Source organism: Amblyraja radiata, chromosome 12 (assembly GCF_010909765.2).
Source record: "Amblyraja radiata isolate CabotCenter1 chromosome 12, sAmbRad1.1.pri, whole genome shotgun sequence".
Lineage (NCBI taxonomy): Eukaryota > Metazoa > Chordata > Chondrichthyes > Rajiformes > Rajidae > Amblyraja > Amblyraja radiata.
The window spans coordinates 15,405,545-15,429,323 of NC_045967.1; the positions used below are offsets into that span (position 1 = coordinate 15,405,545).

The 23,779-nt window shown below is 46.0% G+C and overlaps 1 protein-coding gene across 3 annotated transcripts in view; it reads right to left on the reverse strand.

Moving 5' to 3' along the window:
* The window catches only part of LOC116978963 (uncharacterized protein KIAA1211-like), a 94,746-nt gene that overhangs the window by 63,615 nt on the left and 7,352 nt on the right, over positions 1–23,779 (reverse strand). For 2 of the 3 annotated variants that reach the window (XM_033030279.1, XM_033030278.1), the window contains exon 1: positions 2,874–3,080. The exons of the other annotated variant lie outside the window; for it this stretch is intronic. In XM_033030279.1, the coding sequence (XP_032886170.1) occupies positions 2,874–2,911 (38 nt within the window). In that variant the 5' untranslated portion in view covers positions 2,912–3,080. Of the gene's footprint in view, positions 1–2,873; positions 3,081–23,779 lie in introns of those variants that run through there. 3 annotated transcript variants of the gene reach the window in all.

The following is a 23,779-nucleotide window of genomic DNA, read 5'->3' on the forward strand; positions in this document are numbered from 1 at the left end:
GTTCTCCAGTGATGATGTCTGCCCAGATGAGTTACACCAAAACTTTTCCTGGAGAAGGCTCCAAACATGAAATGTCAACTATCTTACTCCAGCATTGTTTGTCCAAGAGAATATTGTTGCAAGCGTTTGTGTCTCATTAGTACATTTTCATGCTTATTTTCATTACTAACCATACTATGCACAAACGTCCAACAAAATGTAACATCTTCATATTTGAAATTCTGCTCATGTTAAATCAACAGAGAGGCTCCAGGAAGAGGATACCAGCTGTTCAGCGCTGGTGGCAAGAAACGTTTGTTCCTTGGAAAGTAATTATCAGCAACCTGGTAATTCAAGCAGTTAAGTGGCTAACACTGAAGAGAAAGGTTGTGTGCTGTACTCCTGGGGCAGCGTGCTGTCGGTCAGAGGTGCTTTGTGTTCTTGAGTTGACTTTGGGAAGATCCCGGTCTCAATCAGGCAAAGCAGAAAATAAATCAGTGCCTGAAACCACTCAACTGAATCTCATCTGGTCACCAGCTAAATTGGGTTAAACAAGACCACACTGAAGTTCAGTTTAGTTTTAGTTTAGAGATACAGCACTGAAGCAGGCCCTTCGGCCCACCGAGTCCATACTGACCAGCGATCCCCGCACATGAACACTATCCTACACACACTAGGGACAATTTACAATTGTACCAAGCCAATTAACCTACAAACCTGTACGTCTTTGGAGTGTGGGAGGAAACCAGAGCTCCCAGAGAAAATCCGCGCAGGTCGCAGGAAGAACGTACAAACTCCGCACAGACAGCACCTGTGATCAGGATCGAATCCGGGTCTCTTGTGCTGTAAGGCAGCAAGTCTACGCTGCACCACCGTGCCATCTATAAGTCCTGGGAAGGATTGTCGGTGACCTCAGTGTGGACTCTTATATATTGGCGAGACCAAGATCAGACTGGCCGATCATTTCACAAAACACCTTCACCCATGCTATCCAGTCAATGGAAAGACAATACATGATTACATTCGAGCCATCCACATTGTACAGATACATGATAAAGGGAATAGCGTGAATAACGTTTAGTGCAAGATAAAGTCAAGTAAAGTCTGATTAAATTAGGTCAACGGTAGCTTAGGACTGCTTTCTAGTTGGTTAGGTGGTTCAGTTTTCCTGATAAGAGCTGGGAAGAAACTGTCCCTGAATCTGGTGGTGTGTGTTTTCACACTTCTATAAGATGGGAAAGGGGAGAAGAGGGAGTGACGGGGTGAGACTCGTCCTTGATCATGCTGGTGGCCTTGCCGAGGCAGTGTGAGGTGTAAATGGAGGCAATTGTAGGGAGGTTGGTGTGTGTGTGTGAGATGGTCTGGGTTGCGTTCAAAATTCTCTGCAATACAAGAGGTCCAAATCAAAGATACTAGAGGAGCCTACTCATCTAATATCTTTGGTCCAAATGGCCTGTTTCCCTTCTGTACAGCTCTATGACTCAATGGGGGACTAAAAAGACTTTCAGGAAAGAGTGAGGATGGATGAGGGAAGATGAATGAGTTTCAACTGTGACCTAATGGCGATGTCAGCTGGTTGTCATCTGGACATCACTCACTCTTCCCTCCCCCTACCACAGCGAAACAATACTCTCTCTTTCTCTCTCTCTCTACCCTGTCGGCCATTGACCCGTTTAGCTCTTTCACAAACCACACGCAGTCTACCACAATATCTAAACCGAAATGTTGTTCTATCTCTGCCCCCCTCGGAATGCCGGAGTTAACAGCGTGCCTGTAAAGTTATCGCTTCCCGGGCAAGGGAACTTTAGTTGCTTGTCCCAGTTAATCAATAACTACAGAGCACATGAGTTTTCGATGCAAAATGCTCCTGATCGATATTAAAGCATGCTATAAGTTCAGGAAGTGTAGGAAGGAACTGCGAATGCAGGTTTACACCGAAGATAGACATACAATGCTGTAGTCACTCAGCGGGACAGGCAGCATCTCTTCTCCCCCCTGTCCTGCCGAGTTACTCCAGCATCTAACCAGTGTGATCGGAATTCACGGAGGCAATATTCCATCTTTCTGGAAACAGTTATGGCCACTCCGCTGGCTTTGAGGCTCTTAATCAAGCTGATACTACTTCTCCCTTCAAAAATAAAGTGCAGAGCCAAACTTCATCGTTTGAACCTTCATCGGTTCATAAGTGCAAGGAACAGAATGAGGCCATTCAGCCCATCAAGTCTACTCCTCATGGCTATCTATCTTTCCCTCTCAACCCCCATTCTCCTGCCTTCTCCCCATTCTTCTGGTAAAAATAATTTGCTTCTGTACAGGGATTTGCTCTTGGCATAACTGGCATGTCAAGGAACATCGTGTATTGAGACTGATAGATTTCGTACATAGAAGTCTGGGTCCAGAAATGGGTTACTACTTTTTTTTAAACTTCAGATAGTGTGAGACCCATTGGGGTGCTAAGCAGTCACAGTCACACGCCGTTACAGTCTGAATATCATGTTTACAAGTTTAAGTAACGCCGCTTGCTTTCATTCCCTTAAAGTGAACCAGAGCCAAAATAAAGTGCAGGGAAACTTCAACGTTTGAACCTTGATCTGGTGAAAATAAATCGCTCATGTCACTGACTTCATCCCAACGTAAACACTCCCACCCCGCTCAAAACAAAATGTCCCTGTATTTTAACTTGAAGTATATCTTTTCTATAAGAATTCGCTGCTCAAAGAAAGCCCCCGTGCAATAAAAGTCATCTCCCTCTTATGTTGTTCCTGCTTGCTTACTGGCAGTGTGCGTGTGTGTGTGTGTGTGTCAGAGGCGGGATTTGCAAGAAGTCTCCTGCCCCCAGCTCAATAAACCATTGCAATTTTCACTTTCTTTCAAATAAACAGCTTCTTTCTTACCCCGGACTGCCTCGGAGACAGCAATAAAACCTCGACATCGCTGATCAGTGAGAGTTTATTCCAGCCGCCTCCATTCTCTCCAAGTCAAGAGTGGCGGTCTGTGGTTTTCTGTTGAGTAAACTGGCCACACACACACACACACCGAGTCCACGACGTGTCTGATAAACAGACAGTATTCCAGGCACTGTTCACTCTCAAGAATGACAAGAATAGGCGGCCCCTTCGCCAGAAGGCTGTAAACCTCCAAAATATTCTGCACACCACCCAACCCCCCTCCCTCCCAAACCTCCTCCCCGTGTCCGTCATATCTAAGAGGCCAGAAATGTTGCTTGGCATTATTCTTATCGACACGGTCAATGAATTCCCTCACTTACTAGAAATTGCCTTGAGGAAATGATATGTTTTTGGCAAGCATGGATCTGTAGATATGTTTGCTGTATCTCAGCAGCCCCTGTCACTGGTTTCAAACCTCACCCCTGGCTTAATTCCAATTGTAAAACATTGCATACAACGTTACTTTAATCGCATTTCAAATTTCCAGGTTATATTCTGTTAACCGTATTTGTGTGGGGTTTATTTTAATTCAAATTCTTGTTAGTGCCCTGTGCTAGTTCTTCAGATTACTTTCTCTCACATTAAACTGCAACTTTCTCTGGGGCGCCGGAGGTGGAGGGGAGACTTGATCGTGGTATATAAAATGATAGTGTAGATAGTCAGAACCTTATTCCCAGGATGGAAATGTCATAGAAACATAGAAACATAGAAAATAGGTGCAGGAGTAGGCCATTCGGCCCTTCGAGCCTGCACCACCATTCAATATGATCATGGCTGATCATCCAACTCAGTATCCCATACCTGCCTTCTCTCCATACCTCCTGATACCTTTAGCCACAAGGGCCACATCTAACTCCCTCTTAAATATAGCCAATGGACTGGCCTCAACTACCTTCTGTGGCAGAGAATTCCACAGAATTCCTGTGTGTAAAATGTTTTTCTCATCTCGGTCCTAAAAGACTTCCCCCTTTTCCTTAAACTGTGACCCCTTGTTCTGGACTTCCCCAACATCAGGAACAATCTTCCTGCATCCAGCCTGTCCAACCCCTTAAGAATTTTATAAGTTTCCATAAGATCCCCCCTCAATCTTCTAAATTCTAGCGAGTTTTAAGGTGAAAGGGGCAAAGTTTAAAGGAGACGTACAGGCAAGTATTTTACACAGAGGGTGGTGGGTGGCTGGAATGCACTGCTGGGGGTAGTGGTGGAGGTGGATACAATAGTGGTGTTTAAGAAGCTTTTGCATAGGCACATGGATATGGATGGAAGTTTGGTTTAGTTTAGTTTCGTTTATTGTCATGTGTACCGAGGTACAATGAAATGCTTTTTTGTTGCGTGCTATCCAGTCAGCGGAAACATGATTACAATCAAGCCATTCACAGTGTACAGATACAAGATAAAGGGAATAGCGTTTAGTGCAGGATAAAGTCCAATCAATGATAATCCGAGGGTCTCCAATGAGGTCTCTAGTTGGTGGTAGGCGGATGGTTCAGTTGCCTGATAACAGCTGGAAAGAAACTGTCCCTGAATCTGGAGGTGTGCGTTTTCACGCTTCTATACCTCTTGCCTGACGGGAGAGGGGAGAAGAAGGGTGAGACTCGTCCTTGATTATGCTGGTGGCCTTGAAGGATACGGATTGTATGCAGGTAGATAAGGGTTGGGCTTGGCATCATGTTCAGCACAGACATTGTGGGCTGAAGGGCCTGTTCCTCTGCTGTACAGTTCTATGCTCCATGTAACTTCTTTACCCTTTAAGACCTGCCCATTTTCCCAACATAAAAATAATTCACACAATCAGCTCAGTTCCAACAGACCCTTAGACTATCTTTAATTGGATTTTATAAAACTTTATCCTGTCCAATATGGACGGCTTGATTTTAATCATGTATAGTCTTTCTGCTGACTGAATAGCACGCAACAAAAAGCTTTTCACAGTACCTCAGTACACATGACAATAAACTAAACTAAACTAAATGCTTAATCGACTTTTAATTGTTTTACAGTAAGAAGCATTCAAAATGTGTGAAAGACTTGAATGCCAGGGGTGTAATTTTTAAATTGTCATATGTTGTCAGGTTTTTGAGAGCAGGGCTAGTTCCTTCTTCAAACTGAAGAAGGGTCTCGACCCGAAACGTCACCCATTCCTTCTCTCCAGAAGATTCCTTCTCGCCTGTCCCGCTGAGTTACTCCAGCATTTTGTGTCTATCTTTGATTTAAACCAGCATCTGCAGTTCTTTCCTACACACTAGTTCCTTCTTCCCCAGGTGAATGTGTTTCATCACAAGAGGCTTTATGCGAGGTCTTCGATTTTGGACGTATTTCATATACTAAAAAAGGCATTGGGAATTCATAAGATCATAAAACATAGGAGTAGATTTAGGCCATTTGTCCCATTGAGTGTGCGTCATCATTCAATCATGGCTGATCTATTTTTCCCTCTCAACCCCATTCTCCTGCCTTCTCTCCGTAACCTTTGATACCCTCACTAATCCAGAACATACCAATCGCCGCTTTAAAAATACCCAATGACTTGGCCTCCACCGATGTCTGTGGGAATAGATTCCACTGGTTCACCACCCTCTGGCTAATGAGATTACTCCTCATCTCCATTCTACTATTCTGAGGTTGTGCCCTCTGACTCTTCCACTACTAGAAAATCCTCTCCACATTCATTCTATCCAGGCCTTTCACTATACGGTAAGTTTCAATGAGATTCCCCTGATCGTTCTAAACCTCAGCGAGTGCAGGCCCAGAGCTATCAAACGCTCCTCATACATCAACTCAGTCATCCAGGGATCATTTTTGTAAACCTCCTCTCGATCCTCTCCAATGTCAGCACATCCTCCCTCAGATATGGGGTCTAATTGGGAAAATAGTATTCCATACATCTTTTTCTGTGTTAGAAGTGAGTGCAGGCAGTGACCCAGTGACAGCTAGTTCCATCCCAATATATCCAAACTCATGCATTACAACAATAACAATTAGCATTTATATGACTTCCTTAACATGAGGGATTATCCCATGGTGTAGAAGAAAACACTAAAGCACAGGCTACAGATCAAATGCAGGTAAATGAACTCATAGTCTTTTTCCCCAGAGGAGGAGAATCAAGAACGAGAGGGCACAGGTTTAAGAAGAGAGGGGAAAGATTTAATAGGAACCCGAGGGGCAACTTTTTCCACACAGAAAGTGGTGGGTACATGGAACAAGCTGCCACAGGCAAAAACCATAACATCATTTAAAAGTCATCTGGATAGGTATATGGATAGGAAATGTTGAGAGGGATATGGAACAAACAGTGATAAATGGGACTAGCTTAGATGGGGCATCTTGGTCAGCTTGGACAAGTTGGCTGAAGGGCCTGTTTCCATGCTGTATGACTGTGGTCATAATCAGCCAAAGGACCTAATACTCTGCTGTATGGCTATGATTTTTTCGCATTGCACGCCACAGAAAGTTTTAATTTAGCTTCATTTAGTTTAGTTTATTTTAGAGATTGAGCATGGAAACCAATCCTTCTCCCCAATAGAGTCCACGCCGGCCATCGATCACCCATTCACATTAATTCTGTTATCCCACTTTCTCATCCACTTCCCACACACCAGGGGCAAATTTACAGAGGCCATTTAAACCAGCACGTCTTTTGGATATGGGAGAAAACTGGAGCGCTCGGAGGAAACACACACAGGAAGAAGATGCAAACTCCGCACAGACAGCACCCGAGGTCAGGATCGATCCCGAGTCTCTGGTGCTGTGAGGTTATGTGATGAAAGGAAGAGTGAGCACAAAATTACAGACTTGGGGGATGCCAGAATTTTCAGAATCTTTGTAGTGGTGAAGGAAGTTACAGAGGGAATGAGACTCAGAGCAAGTGGTCAAACATAAGGACATTTATGGTAGACACAAGGAACTGCAGATGGTGGAATCTTGTGCAGAACACCAAGTGCTGGAGTAACTCAGCGAGTTAGGCAGCATGTTGTTTAAGAAGGAACTGCAGATGCTGGAAAATCGAAGGTAGACAAAAGTGCTGGAGAAACTCAGCGGGTGCAGCAGCATCTATGGAGCGAAGGAAATAGGAAAAGTTTCTTCAGAGTTAGGCAGCATTTTTGGAGGGCATAATGGGTGACACTTCAGCTCAGTCCAAAGATGGTTCCTGATCCGTAATGTCACCGATCATGTCCTCCAGATATGCTGCCTGACCCGTTGAGTTACTCCAGCACTTTGTGTAAAACATTTAAACTCTTGTCCCACCAAGACCCAAGAGACTGAACACAGGAGTGACAGGCAAACAGGTTTAGTGAGGCAAGATAAGGACAAAAACTTTAAATATTCACATTAAGTGGCAGATGGAAGCCAGGGAGGAAATCATTGCAAAAGCTGAAAAATAATCCTTTCAACATAATGCTTTCAACCTGTCACATGGAACAGCGGACTATGACTCAGACACATCTGATCTAAAAATGATTAGGATCATGTTTCCGTGAGGGATGGAAAGGCCATCTGTACTATTAATGAATAATGAATAACTGAGTCGACCCAGAAAGGAAGAGGTACGGGCTAAAGATACAGTCTTTACGGAATGACCCAACTAACATCATGAATTTAAACCAATATCAAAAAGAACACTGTGGATCTCAGGAAGGATACAATGGCTTTGGTGAGGTTGCTGTACATAGCGGCCACAACTATACTGTAAAATTAGTCGGCAATTATTGTATTGGAGATGCAAGGAACTATGGAAATGTTGGAATCGTGAACAAAACACGTGCTTGAGGAACTCAGCAGGTCAGGCAGCACCTGTGGAAGGAATGGACCGTTTTGGGTCAGGACCTTTCTTCAGACTGATTGAAATAGTGGGAAAGAAAGCTGGGTGAGAGAGACGGGGGCTCAGGAAAGAGAGAAGGAGTAGGGGTCTTTTTTTTTGTCAACATTACATTTTCCAATTTCAAGTACTACACCCCCACCCTTCTTAGGATGGTCATTGTATACAGATCGCACAAGCTCTGCAAAGAAGTCATCTCCATCATGTTTGGTCTCGCCGATGTAGAGGAGGCCTCTTCAGAAGCAATGAATGCAGTTGGCAATGTTGGAGGAGATGTAGATGAATCTTTCCCTCACCTGTAAGGGCAATGTGACTCACCCCAGCTTTCTCCCCCTATTTCAATCAGTCTAAATCAACCCAAAACATTTCCTACATGTCCTCCAGAGATGCTGACTGACCCACTGAGTTACTCCAACACTTTCTGTTTGGTGTTCTGTCTAAACCCGTCACGATCCTGCACACCTCCTCCTGGAGGACCCGAAGGCTCAGCGGTCCGCGGAATGGGGAGGGAGCAGCTGAATACGCTAGACGTGATGAGCAAGAGCTGGTAGGAGGGTGAACCAGGGTAATGCCTCCAGCTGCTTCAAAGTCCACTGTAGGAGGTTCCCCCAGGACACAAAGATGGCCGGGTGAGGAGAGAAGAGGGACATCGGTTCGCGGGCCAACCCGGTTGAAGGTGATGGAGGAAGGGGCTGCAGGAGGCTGGGGCTTACCTGGATCAGGAACTGCTCCAGTAGACCAAGCGTACAGGTGGACAGTAGCGCCAAAACATGGAGGCACACGCATGTGTAAATATGCAAGAGGAATTTCACCGTGCAGTTGCACATGTAACAAATAAAATATAATGGAACCATTGAAATCCCCTCTCAGCACTTCAGAACAAACTGGGTCTCTCTAGTTTAATCTTACTGCTGAAATCCCTCAGACCTATAGCCATCCAATAACTCTTCAGACGGAATCAGTCTGAAGAAAGGTCCTAACCCTAAATGTCGCTATACATTCCCTCCAACAATGCTGCCTTACCCACTGAGTTCCTCCAGCATATTGTGGTTTGCTCAAGGTTCCAGCACCTGCAGTTCCTTGTGACTCGCATAACTCTCTACTGTGCCCCTCACTGACTGACAGATCCTTGTTCCAGTATTCCTTGGAAACAGATCTATCTTCCAATAATGCCGTCTTGTCATTTTGGTGGGATGGATGGAATGTTGGTTCATTCCTGAATTTCCCCAATACATATTCTGCCACTTCCTGAACAGAAAATAAAAATATATATATATATATTGAGGTGTGCCAGAGTATTTCAGTCCATACAAAGTGCTTTTGTTGCAAAATGATTTTAATCAACTCTTATGGAGGGATTCAGGATTTTCAAACCTGCATTTGATTTTCCAGTATTTGCTTTTTAAAACAAAATATAGACAGAAAAAGCTGGAGTAACTCTGTGGGCCAGGCAGCATCTGGAGGAAATGGATAGGAGACATTTCAGGTCAGGACCTTTCTTCAGGCTTTTTAAAAAAATATTTTTTTTAGTTTAGTTTAGAGATACAACATGGAAACAAGACCACGCTGACCATTGTTTACCCGTTCACGCTGGTTTATGTTATCCCACTTTCTCATCCACTCCTTATGCACTAAGGGCAATGTACAAGAGCCACTTAACCGACAAACCTGCATGTCTTACCATTGACTCGATAGCATGCAACAAAATGCTTTTCACTGTACCTCGGTACACATGGCTATAAACAAAACTAAACTAAATGGGAAGCACGGTGGCGCAGCGGTAGAGTGGCTTCCTTACAGCGCTTGCAGCGGCAGAGACCCGGTTACAGGTGCTGTCTGTACAGAGTTTGTACTTCTCCCCGTGACCGCGTGGGTTTTCTCCGAGATCTTCGGTTTCCTCCCACACTCCAGACGTACAGGTTTGTAGGGTAATTTACTTTGTGTAAGTGTAAAAAAATTGTCCCTCGTGTGTGTGTGTGTGTGTGTGTGTGTGTGTGTGGGATAGTGTTAATATGCGGGGATTGCTGGTCGGTGTGGATTCAGTGTGCCGAAGAGACTGTATCTCTAAACTAAACTAAGCAAACAAAAAACGAAATTAAACTAAAACTAAACTACAGAGAGCCAATTAACCTACAAACCCGCATGTCCTTGGGATGTGGGAGGAAATCGGAGCACCCAGAGGAAACACAAGCAGTCACGGGGAGAACGTGCAAACTCCACACAGTCATCATCCATGGTCAGTATTGAAACCGATGGCCTGGCACTGTGAGGCAGCAACTCTTCCAGCTGCGCCACTGTCTACTCTCTGGTCGATGGTAATACACTGTTGGGAGGTGTTAATTACATTATTGACTTCTGCTGATCGAGGATACACTAATTTCAACCACATTTACATTGTTGGTGGATAGTTAGTGGTGGTAATTTGCTTATGCAGCATGTTGAGGAAGTGATAGTCTAGGTTAATTATATCTAGGAGCTCATTATCTGCTGATTTATAGCGGAATTGCTTATGAATGGCTGTCTATTGCCCTTTAGTGAGTTCATTCCTCTGGTAAATCAACCCAAGACTTAACAAAGGATGAAATAGATTTTTTTCTTCTGGTTTTGTAACGTCAGTCCAAAGCAGTAACACCCTTCTCACTGAGTCAGTCATCTCATCCTGATGGCCGCTTTCGAATTTGGCTGCATCAGGCTGTGTGCAGAGCCAAAGCATGTGGGCACCAAGTGTCATTACCTGCTGAGGTTCTACCTGTCCCCAGTGTTGCGAAAGATGGGCCTGGCACCAATGCCACGCAATGTGCCAGTCAGTTAGACATTGCCACACCATCTGTCCTTTGTTGAAAGGTTCTTCCAGACCAACACATTTGGCCACAAGTCCATCAGGCAGTGGTCAGCACAGAACATCCTGGAGACACTGCAGGACAAGGACTCATTGAATCCGGTGGTGTGGTTCCCAGAGCAGACTGCCCAGTTTGTCTGGCAAAATGCCTCGTCGCTAGATGTCACCAGCAGACAACAATACCTGGCTTGGCTGGCGGTGAGAGGGATCCTCCCAGTCAGATGCTTCCTGCACTGCCAGAATCTTACTACCGATGCAGGCTGTCCTCAAGATGACTGCTATGGAGAGGAGACGATTGCCCACATCTTTGCAGAGTGTGGATTTGCAAAGAGGGTTTGGAGTAGGTTGCAAGGGTCCTTGTCATGGTTCATCAGGAACTGCTCCATAAGCGAGGACTCTCTGGTTTACGGGCTGTTACCAGGGACACATTTGGAGATGGACATCAAGTGCTGCTGGAAGATCATCAACTCAGTGAAGATGCTCTTTTCTGTTCGAAACTTGTTGGTCTCCCAGCAGAGCGAGATATCCTTCAGGGAATGTTGCCGACTGTACACAAAAATGCTGGAGAAACTCAGCGGGTGCAGCAGCATCTATGGAGCGAAGGAAATAGGCAACGTTTCGGGCCGAAACGCTGCCTATTTCCTTCGCTCCATAGATGCTGCTGCACCCGCTGAGTTTCTCCAGCATTTTTGTGTACCTTCGATTTTCCAGCATCTGCAGTTCCTTCTTAAACACAATGTTGCCGACTGGCCCGTTCCAGGATGCAGGAGTTGTTGCTGAGGGATGCACTGAAGCTCGGTGCAGCCAACGCCAAAGCTCTGTGGCGGAGGACCACGGTCTAGGGTCCTTCTGCTGCTGGACATTGAGAGGGAGAGTCCAGCGGAGACACCCCCCAAACAACACAAGGTATATCACCCCAAGGGGCCATATGCGTGGCAAGGGTGTTTGGTTTGAGGATAGTTGCAAACATTACTGAGTATGAAACTAATCAATGTCTAGATGCTGAGTCTGAAGAAGGGTCTCGACCCGAAATATCAGCTATCCATGTTCTCCAGAGATGCTGCCCGGCCTGTTGAATTACTCCAGCATTTTGTACGGACACAATTAGACACTCCAAAAGGGAACAGGTTTGTTGGCTAATTGGCTTTGGTAAAATTGTAAATTGTCCCTTGTGTGTAAAATAGTGTTAGTGTGCGGTGATCTCTGGTCAGTGTGGACTCGGTTGGCTGAAGGGCCTGTTTCTGTGCTGTATCTAGAATAGAATATAGAGAATAGAATAGAATAGCCTTTTATTGTCATCCAGACCGAAGTCTGAACGAAATTTAAGCAGTCATACATATAATACAATACAATAAAAAACAACAATAAACTCATATTAACATCCACCACAGTGAGTCCACCCAACATCTCCTCACTGTGATGGAGGCAAAAGTCTTAGGGCTGCAGTCTCTTCCCTCCTCTTCTCCTTCTGCGCTGAGGCGATACCCCCCGGGCGATGTTAAAACCTGTCCTGCGGCTCAAACACCGCGGCCCGGGGTAGTCGAAGCTGCCGCTCACCAGACCTGCTGACGCAGCCGCTGGCCCCGGCACGTACCCCCGGTCCTCAGGCCACCGCCACCAGAACTGCCGTCCCGCCTCCCCCCGCGAGCATCGTTCCAGCCCCGAGCCGGATCGCCCTCACGTGAGTACTGCCCACCGTCTCAGCCTCGCGCCAGGCCGACGCTCCTCCCTCGCGCCAGGGGCCGCCCCGACTGGGCGCCCGCTCCTCCCTCGGGCTGGGCCGCCCCGACTGGGCGCCGCTCCTCCCTCGGGCTGGGCCCGCCACAAGACCGGGCGCCGCGACCTCCCCTCGGGCTGGGTCCGCCCCGACCGGGCGCCGCTCCTCCCTCGGCTGGGCCGGCCCGACCGGGCAGCCGCTCCTCCCTCGGGCTGCGGCCCGACCGGACAGGGCGCCGCTCCTCCCTCGGGCTGGGAACGCCGTACCTCCCCGAGCTCGGCTACTCCGACGGGAGCACCGTTCCTTCCTCGGGCCGGCCGTCACAGCCCCTCACGAAAGCCCTGTTCCAGCCCCGAGCCGGGCCGTCCTCACGGGAGCGAGCTCAGTGCGAGTCCTGGCGGGCTCTGCCTCCTGAGCCTCGAAGTCGCCAGCTCCGCCATTAGGCCTCAGCGCAGACGGAGGCAGAGAAGGGGAATACGACAAAAAAGTCGCATTCCCCCGCAGGGAGAGACAGCAAGCCCCGTTTCAACCCCCCCCCAAAAAACACAAACTAAAAACCAAAACTAGACTAACCAAAACGAAAATAAACAACCCAAAAAACACAAAACAAACAGGACTGCCGGAGAGCCGCTGCAGCCAGAGCCGCGCCGCCACTAGGGACATCTCTAAACGGAACAAAGATAAAATGCGTTTAAAATGTCAAAAGATATTTCTATATTTCTTTGAATTAATTTTTGGAAGTTCCAGAAAATAACATGACATAGAAACTCGATACAACATGCAAATAGTTTATTTAATAATACAATATTAATGGTATTAACTTTAAGGATTCTACGTTTATTTGAATTGGATATCACCCTTATTAGAATGTTGAGCTGTTTTTAATATTCCATAGTTCATAGGAAGGTCTGTAGCAAATGCACAGAGAAACTACTCATTAAACTAATGAAAGGAAGTCATCCATCAACCATGTGTAAACATGCGGAATTATCAGCAGGAAAGATGAATGATTTCCTGTTTCTTGAAAATGCTGGATGGCTTTTGGATGGTATCAAGTTCATGATACTTTACCGAAGCAAATCTATTTTCTAAAGGGTAATATCACATTTTTAAATTGCATTGTTTGCTATTACAACTTAATTCACACATTTTATGACAATCTACTTGCTTTCCTTTAAATGAATGCACAGGGCAGATTTAAGGAACATTAACTTTTAACGTGCAGTTTTGATAGCTCAATGCGTATGCATCCAATTGAGCTATTCTGCCCATTAACTTTAAAGGAAGATCACTATTTAACCCTTGTGGCCCCTGAACTTAAAACCTAATCTTCCCTCCCGACAGACAGTACTCTGAATGAGAATATGTGACATTTGATCCTTTGGACATCTTTACCCTTTAGATGAATGCTACCAATTCTTCAAAGTTATTAATCAGAATGAATCTATGAATTTTAGATGTTGACAGAACAAAACTCATAATACTGTCCATCATTTATGTTCATAATTCATAGGTGTAGAAATAGGCCATTCGCCCCATCAAGTCTACTAGGCCATCCAATAATGACTGATCTATCTTTCAACACCATTCCCCTGCCTTCTCCCCATAACCCTGATACCCTTACTGACGGCATTTCCAAACGGCATTTCGTTTGGACCTCAAGGGGTCCAAATGACAATAAATTGAATTGTATTGTAATTGTATTGTATCAAGAGTTTATAAATCTCTGCCTTAAAAATATCCATTGACTTGGCTTCCCCAGCCATCTGTGGCAATAAATTCCACAGATTCACCACCCTCTGACCCAAGAATTTCCTCCTCATCTTTCTAAAGGTAAATCCTTTTATTCTGAGGCTGTGCCCTCTAGACCTAGACTTTCCCACTAGTGGAAACATCCCCTCACATCTACTCCATCCAGGCCTTTCACTATTCGGTACATTTCAATGAGGTCCTCCTCGTCCTTCTAAACTCCAGTGAGTTCAGGCGCAGTGCCATCAAGCACTCATCATATGTTAACCCAATCATTCTGGGATCATTCTCGTAAACCTCCTCTGGACCCTCTCCATTGCCAGCACATCATTCCTCAGATATGGGGAATTTTGCTGGAAAACTTGAAAAACGGCATTTTTTTCCCCATTGAGATACCCAATCTTTGTGCAAAGAGTGTTCATCACCGAGGGAGGTCCATGGAAATGCTTTTGATTAAATGGCATAACATTATGAGAAGCATAGATAGGGTAGATAGTCAACATCTTTTTTTGCCATGGTAGGAGTATCAAAAACAGAAGGTTTAAGGTGAGAGTTGTAAAGGGGAGATGAAGGGCACGTTTTTTAGACTGAGAATGGTTGATGTCTGCAATGACCTGTCAGGGGAAGCAGTGATGTCAATCCAATCACTATGTTGGACAGATACTTCAAAAAGCAAGGTATAAAAGTTTTGTCTGTTCCTTTTCTTTGGATCGGGATGAGGCTTCAAGAATTAGAACATAGACCAGTACAGCATAGGAACAGAACCTTTGGCCCACAATAATGCCAAGTTCAACTAATCTACTCTGCCTGAACGTAATTAATTTCCCGCCATTCCCTGCACCTCCATGTGTCCTAAAAGCCCCTTAAACACCACTATCGTATCAGACTCCACCACCATCCCCTGCAGCGAGTTCCAGACACTCACCACTTTCAGTGTAAAAATACATGTCCCGCACACTTCCTTTAAACGTTGCCACTCTCACCTTGAAGCCATGCCCTCCAGTCTTTGACATTTCCACCCTGGGTAAAAAAACTGCCTTTTGTATCTAAGCCTCACAATTTTATATACTTCTATCAGGTCTCCCTTCAATCTCTAGCATTACAGATAAAACATGGAGTTGGCCTTTGTAGAATTGGCCTTACGTCTGTGTTTTGTTGTCAATGAACCTGATGGTCACTCCAACTTATAACACAGTGGCAGTACGAGATAAATGACTTTAATTTTGTATTTTGTGGAGGACAATTAACAAAACTGAGCACATATCGCAATTTCCCCAACTTAGTTCATTATAACACTGGGATGCATTACCAACCCATTGGTACCAGCAGAATAAATGCCAATGAACAATCAATAAATCTTACTCGAGAAAGCAGAGTGAGACGAGACTCTTGAGAATCTTTCTCATTAGAACATGAAACTCCACTTTGACCTTTGCTTTAACCTTTCACCTCCAACCTTTCACCCTTACAATATCAAATGAATAACAAAAATTGCAAAAATTGACTGGTCCAATAATAATTCACTTCATGCAATATTGTGCGCACTTAAAGTCAGTGACAACGATATTTTCAAATGTCACATCGCTATTGTGGACAAGAAATGTATATTTAGGGACTTATCTTTCAAGAGACTTTTTAATAAAGGCCTGATCATCGCAATCCAACTGGAAACTTTTCTGTGCCCTCTATTTTAATTTATTTATTGCGTGGCTCAAACATACTTTTGACTTTACTTTAGAGATACATTGTGGAAACATGCCCTTGGGCCCACTGAGTCCACGCTGACTAGTGATCAACCCAAAGACAAGCACTATCCTACACCCCAGGGACAATTTACAATTTTACCAATTCACTTACAGACCCACACGTCTTTGGAATGTGGGAGGAAACCCGAGCAACCGGAGAAAATCCACACAGTCACAGGGAGAATGTACAAACTCCGTACAGACATCACCCGTAGTCAGGATCGGACCCAGGCCTCTGGCTCTGTAAGGCAGCAACTCTACTGATGCACCACTGTGCCACCCCTCATTGATTTATTGATTTATTGCAGCTTGCTGCATTATTTCAGGGTGTTTCTCGCCATTGTGGTGTCTGTAAGTTCTCCCTGTGACTGCGTGGGTTTGCTCCTGGTGCTCCGGTTTCCCCCCACATCCCAAACATGGAAGTTGGTAGGTTAATTGGCCCCTGTAAAATGTCCCTAGGTGTAAGACTAGGCTCTGGCAGCAGCCTCTACCTACAGCCTGTCTGTTATTTCAATCTTTTATTTTTATTTTTTTAGTTAGTCTAAAGTTTTGTGTTGGGGGTAACTTTAACTTTTCTATGTGGGGGAGGGGGGCAGGGTAAGGGGGAAACCGTTTCCCAGTCTCTTCCTGGCGGGGACGCGACTATTTCTCCGAGTCGCGTCCTCGCCCCCCACCTCGCGGCCTACCAGCTGGATCGGAGCGGCCTTTCCTGCCGGGGACCGGGAACCGGACCGGGGCTGCTACAGCGGTGGCGCAGCGCTGGAGTCACCGCGGAGCGGGCGATACCTACCTGGGTCGCCGTTTGGAGCTCCGGAGCGTTGGGCAGCTGCTCCAACATCGTGGAGCTCTGGTGCGGAGAGCTTCCAATGCGGGCGGCGCTGAACAACATCGTGGAGTCCTGGGGCGCCTTGCAGAGGGCCGCCAGCAGCAGTCTCCACCCGGCGCGGCCTACGGACTTTGGGAGCCGCCGACTCCGGTAGGAGGGGGCCGACTCTGTGTCCACGCCGCTGAGGACGTCCCGCAGCCCCGACGTCGGATTTGTATCACCCCGGCGAGCGGTCCCGGACATCGGGCCGCCCGTAGCTGCAACTGCGGAGGGCTGGGGGAGGCCCTGACCACGAGGAACAGTGGAGGAAGAGACTGACTTTGGTGCCTTCCCACACAGTGGGGAAACTTTGATTCTGCTGTGTGGGGATGTTTTATGTCAAATTCTATAGTGTGTTGTGTTCTTTATTTTTATTGTATGGCTGTATGGGAATTTCATTTCACTGTGCCATCTGGCACATGTGACAATTAAATATATCTTGAATCTTGATTGATTGATTGATTGATAGACTTTATTAATCCCCTTATTCAGGGGAAATTCTGATGTCCTTGCAGCACACTAATAAAAATACAACACAGTATTCATGAAGAAATTCAACACCAAAACATAAAAACATCCCCCCACAGTGATTCCCACTGTGGGGGAAGGCACAAAGTCCAGTCCCCATTCCCTTGTCCACCCAAAGTCGGGCCTATTGAGGCCTCCACAGTCGCCGCCACGGCGCCGGATGTTCTCGCCGGGTGATGGTACTCCGGCATCGGTAGAACCCCCAGCGGCTTGGGGTGCCAGGAACGGCCGCCTTCCCACCGGAGCCTGCGGCTTCCAAGCCAACAGACCACACCAGACGGAGCTCCGCACACTGGTGATCTCGGTGAGATGTAAGTTCAACGTCGCAGCTGGCCGCTCCGCAGAACCGCGGCTCCACAATGTTTTCCTCGGCGGTACCAAGCATACTGGAGTCCAAGCGCGGCGACCCAGGAAAGGCATCGCCCGCTCCACGACAGCGCTCCAGCGCTGCGCCGGCGCCAAAGCCGATGTTCTGCGCCGCCACCAAAGCCGATGTCCTGGCCAGGTCCCCTCAGGGAAACGTCGCACCAGGACCCGCTGGTAGGCCGCGAGGACAGGTCGAAGACGCTGCTCGGAGGAAGGCAACCCCTCCGACCAGGTAGGGACTTAGAAAAGCAGTTTCCCCCTTGCCCCCCACCACCCCCCACACATAAAAAGATTTAGACCCCCTGACTGTACACTTAACAAACTAAAAATAATAAAAAAAGAAGGGAAAAAAACGGACAGCTGCAGGACAGGCAGCCGTTCAGGACAGGACAGGACAGCGCCTCCGCCGGAACAGATGTGGAACTAGTGTATGAGTGGTCGATGCTCGTCAAAGGGCAGTTTCTACGCGGTGTCTCTAAACTAAACTTTAAAATAAGCAGGAGTCACCAAGAGGCCCTTCAAGATGGCCTGTGATTTCATCTGATTTTAGAACATGGAACAGAGAAAAGTACAGCACAGGAACAATGTCCCTGCTAAACATGATGCCAAGTTAAACTAATCTCCTCTGCCTCCATATGATCCATACCCTCCATTCCCTGCCTATCCAAAAATCTTCTAAAAACCTCTGCCGTATCTGCCTCCACCACCACCCCTTGCAGCGTGTTCCAGGCACATCTCCTTTAAAATTTCTCCCTCTTACGTTAACACTTTTCCCTCTGGTCTGGGATTTCCAACTGTCTGTTTGTATCTCATGATTTTATATACTTCGAAAAGGACTCCAGAGAAAACAATTCAAGTTTGTCCAACCTCTCCTTACAGTCAGTGCCCCCTGATCCCAGCAGCATTCTGTAGATCATGGCTAATCCGTGCTGGCATCAGCTGTGCTGACTGGGGTAACAGTCATTTCCTGAGAATCACGGACCATTCTCTCCCCAGCCACTTCCTCTTTTCCCCTCCCCAATCAGGCAAGAGGTGAGAAAACGCACTCCTCCAGATTCAGAGATAGTTTCTTCCCAGCTGTTATCACGCAACTGAATCATCCTATCACCAGCTAGATAGTAGTCCTGATCTTCCACCTACCTCATTGGAGACCCTCGGACTATCTTTAATCGGACTTTACCTTGCACTAAGCGTTATTCCCTTTATCATGTATCTATACACTGTGGATGGGTTAACATATATTCCTTCTGCTGACTGGTTGGCACACAACATAGAAACATAGAAATTAGGTGCAGGAGTAGGCCATTCGGCCCTTCGAGCCTGCACCGCCATTCAATATGATCATGGCTGATCATCCAACTCAGTATCCTGTACCTGCCTTCTCTCCATACCCTCTGATCCCCTTAGCCACAAGGGCCACATCTAACTCCCTCTTAAATATAGCCAATGAACTGGCCTCGACTACCCTCTGTGGCAGGGAGTTCCAGAGATTCACCACTCTCTGTGTGAAAAAAGTTCTTCTCATCTCGGTTTTAAAGGATTTCCCCCTTATCCTTAAGCTGTGACCCATTGTCCTGGACTTCCCCAACATCGGGAGCAATCTTCCTGCATCTAGCCTGTCCAACCCCTTAAGAATTTTGTAAGTTTCTATAAGATCCCCTCTCAATCTCCTAAATTCTAGAGAGTATAAACCAAGTCTATCCAGTCTTTCTTCATAAGACAGTCCTGACATCCCAGGAATCAGTCTGGTGAACCTTCTCTGCCCTCCCTCTATGGCAATAATGTCCTTCCTCAGATTTGGAGACCAAAACTGTACGCAATACTCCAGGTGTGGTCTCACCAAGACCCTGTACAACTGCAGTAGAACCTCCCTGCTCCTATACTCAAATCCTTTTGCTATGAAAGCTAACATACCATTCGCTTTCTTCACTGCCTGCTGCACCTGCATGCCCACTTTCAATGACTGGTGTACCATGACACCCAGGTCTCGCTGCATCTCCCCAACTGACTATTGTTGACATTGTGGCTGCCTCTGAAGCCATTTCACATTGGAAAATACCGCACAATGCATATTATGTTATGCTTACAATAATGAAAAGATAATCGTATCACTAGTAGTTGCATAATCACGCATCTTACAGCAGAGAAGGAGGCCAGGGACAATAGAAATGGCATCTGCTAGAATCTTGAGGAATACCAAAGTGCTGGAAGAACTCAATGGGTCAGCAACATCTGTGGATGGAATAGACAGGATGTTTCAGGTCAGGACCCTACCTCAGACTGATTGAGAAGTAGGCAATTTCACCTATTATACTTATTCTGGACTAACCATACAGCTATGGAGTCATATACCATGGAAACAGCCCCTTTGGCCCAACTTGTTCATGGTGACCAAGATGCCTTATCTATACTTGTAGCACCAACCTACTTTTTGCATATATTCCTCTAAACCTTTTCTGTCCATGCAACTGTCCAAATCTCTTATAAATGTAGTTAAAGTACCTGCCTCAACTACCTCCTCTGGCAGCTTTTGTCATATACCCACCACTCGCTGTGTGCAAAAAGTTGCCTCACAGGTTCCTATTACATCTTGCCCCTCTCGCCTTCAAATTTTCCCCTCTCATAAGATCATATCATAAATGATACAAGTAGATTTAGATCATTCAGCCCATCAAGTCTACACCATTCAATCATGGCTGATCTATCTCTCCCTCCTAACACAATTTTCCTGCTTTCTCCCCATAACCTCTGACACCCGTACTGATCAGGAATCTACCTATCTCTGCCTTAAATACATCCACCGTTTGCCTCCGCAGCCATCTGTGGTAAAGAATTCCAAAAATTCTCGCCTTAAATCAAGATCAAGATCAAGAGAGTTTATTCTCATGTCCATGATAGGACAATGAAATTTTTGCTTTGCTTTAGCACACCAGCAAATAGTAGGCACGAATACAGAACAGATCAGAGTGTCCATATACCATTGTATAAATATATACACACATTAATAAGTAAACTGATAAAGTGCAAATAAACAGATAATGGGCTATTAATGTTCAGAGTTTTGTCCGAGCCGAGTTTAATAGCCTGATGGCTGTGGGGAAGTAGCTATTCCTGAACCTGGTTGTTGCAGTCTTCAGGCTCCTGTACCTTCTACCTGAAGGTAGTGGGGAGATGAGTGTATGGCTCGGATGATGTGGGTCATTGATGATGCTGCCAGCCTTTTGAGGCAGCGACTGTGATAGATCCCCTCAATGGACGGGTGGACAGAGCCGATGATGGACTGGACAGTGTTTACTACTTTTTGTAGTCTTTTCCTCTCCAGGGAGCTCAAGTTGCCGAATCAAGCCACGATGCAACCGGTCAGCATGCTCTCTACTGTGCACCTGTAGAAGTTAGAGAGTCCTCCTTGACATACCGACTCTCCGTAATCTTCTCAGAAAGTAGAGACACTGATGTGCTTTCTTTATGATTGCATCAGTGTTCTCAGACCAGGAAAGATCTTCAGAGATATGCACGCCCAGGAATTTAAAGCTCTTGACCCCTTCCACCATCGACCCGTTGATATAAACGGGACTGTGGATCCCCATCCTCCCCCTTCCAAAGTCCACAATCAGTTCCTTGGTTTTGCTGGTGTTGAGGGCCAGGTTATTGTGCTAGCACCATTTGGTCAGTCGGTCGATCTCTCTTCTGTACTCTGACTCATCCCCATCAGTGATACATCCCACAAAAGTGGTGTCGTCAGCGAACTTGATGATGGAGTTCGCACTGTGACCGGCTACGCAGTCATTAGTATAGAGTGAGTACAGCAGGGGGCTAAGCACGCAATCTTGAGGTGCTCCCATGCTGATTGTTATCAAGGTTGACACATTTCCACCAATACAAACTGACTGTGGTCTGCGAATGAGGAAGTCGAGGATCCATGCGCAGAGACCCAGTTCTGCGAGTTTGGTAACCAGCTTGGAGGGGATGATTGCATTAAATGCCGAGCTGTAATCAATGAATAACAGCCTGACATATGAGTTTTTGTTGTTAAATCTTTCCCCTCCCACCGTGAAAGACCATGTGAGATTTCTGATTGAACCACATTATCCTAGACCCCACTAAGATCAACCTAGGTAATTCACCCACTGTATTGTGAACTGAATTGTTAAAAGGGTATAATTTTAAGGAAATTAATTAGTTGGTGATGAAAAATAAATCTTGCATTTACCTGTATATAACATTAATAATAATAATAATAATAAATTTTATTTATGGGCGCCTTTCAAGAGTCTCAAGGACACCTTACAAAAATTTAGCAGGTAGAGGAAAAACATGTAAGGGGAATGAAATAAATAGTAGAGACATGACTAGTACACAAAGTAAAGACAGAATTCAATTCAAAACACAATATGAGGCAATTAATGCACAGATGAAAAGGGGGGGGACGTGGGGCTAAGGATAGGCAGAAATGAAGAGATGGGTCTTGAGGCGGGACTGGAAGATGGTGAGGGACACGGAATTGCGGATCAGTTGGGGGAGGGAGTTCCAGAGCCTGGGAGCTGCCCTGGAGAAGGCTCTGTCCCCAAAACTGCGGAGGTTGGACGTGGATGGAGAGGAGACCGGCTGATGTGGATCTGAGGGACCGTGAGGGTTGGTGGGGGGAGAAGAGGTCAGTGAGATATGGGGGGGGGCAGATGGTGGAGGGCTTTGTAGGTGAGGATCAGGATTTTGTAGGTGATCCGGTGGGAGATGGGAAGCCAGTGAAGTTGTTTGAGGACTGGAGTGATGTGATGCCAGGATTTGGTGTGGGTGATGAGTCGGGCGGCTGCGTTCTGGACCAGTTGAAGTCGGTTGATGTAGGTCATGAAGTCAAGATGTGGAAGGAGATACGAAAGATGTTTTAAGGCCAATTAAGTATTTTTTGACTTATAGACATGTTTTTACATGAGGAGATAAGATTGCCAAGATCAAGACTACCTAGCTCCCAGGAATAATAGAAAGGAAACAGGCCATTATTAGCTGTGGCCTAGGTGAAAATGAGAATAAACAATGAGACTCAACACAACGACTTTGAAGCTGGTACGACTTGGGTGGGGGGAGGGATGGAGGGGAGGTGGGGTGATGCAAGGGTTACTTGAAGTTAGAGAAAATCAATATTCATACTGCTGGGTTGTAAACTATCCAAGCAGCTTGTCTGTTTTGCCGTTATGCTCGGCACGGACTTTGATGGCCGAGTGGCCTGTTCATGTGCTGTACTCTTCAATGTTCTATGTTCTAATACCGTTGTCTCCAGCTATAGGTAGGCAGCTTTGTCAGGTAGTCAGCCTCTCATGCAACTTTGAAGCCATTTTTTTAATCCAACACATGAACAAGAACTCTCCAGTCAGTCAGTCAGCAGACTGAAGGAATGGAAGGAACATTGGCCAAGAAAGGATTCCATTCTCAGAACTCAGCTGGCCAACTTGGCTGATGGTATCCATTAAGATGCTTAGGGTTTGGGAACTCCCTGACTAAAGTTGACTGGAGCCAGGATGTGGAATTTGTTGGAGAGAACCAGGGATTTATTATTTTAAAGGAATTTCCAGCTGTGATCTTTATCAGCCGATGTTGAATACAAGGTTTATTTGGGATCTCCGACAAGAGCAGTTTCTAAATTGATATCCTTTAGATCTGTTTGAGATGAGAAAGGTGAATTAAATCATAGTGTGAAGTTTTTAGACTTTAGAGATACAGCACGAAAACAGGCCTTTCGGCCCACATAATCCATACCAACCAGCGATCCCCGTGCACTAACATTCTCCTACACACTAGGAACAGTTTACAATTTTACTGAAGCCAATTAACCTACAAACTTGAATGCCTTTGGAGCGTGGGAAGAAACCAGAGCTCCTGGAGAAAATCGACAGGGAGAACGTACAAACTGAACCAATTGTCAGAATTGAACCCGGGTCTCTGGCGCTGTGAGGCAGCAGCTTTACCGCTGCACCGCCGTGCCACCGATCTGTTTGAGGTAATAAAGGTGAATGAAATCACAGTATTGTCGGAAGACCGAAGTGGACCTTTCAACCCATCATGTCTGTGCCAGCTCTTTGAGAAAGAAGTCTAGTTAACCCCCACAACCCAGTTTTTCCTCGCACACCAAATTAATTATCCAGAAATTGTTTGGTCACAATTAAGATACGTCTTTTTTGTTGCTGTTGCTGGATCAGTTTACAGAATTGCTAGTTGTAATTAGACTGAAG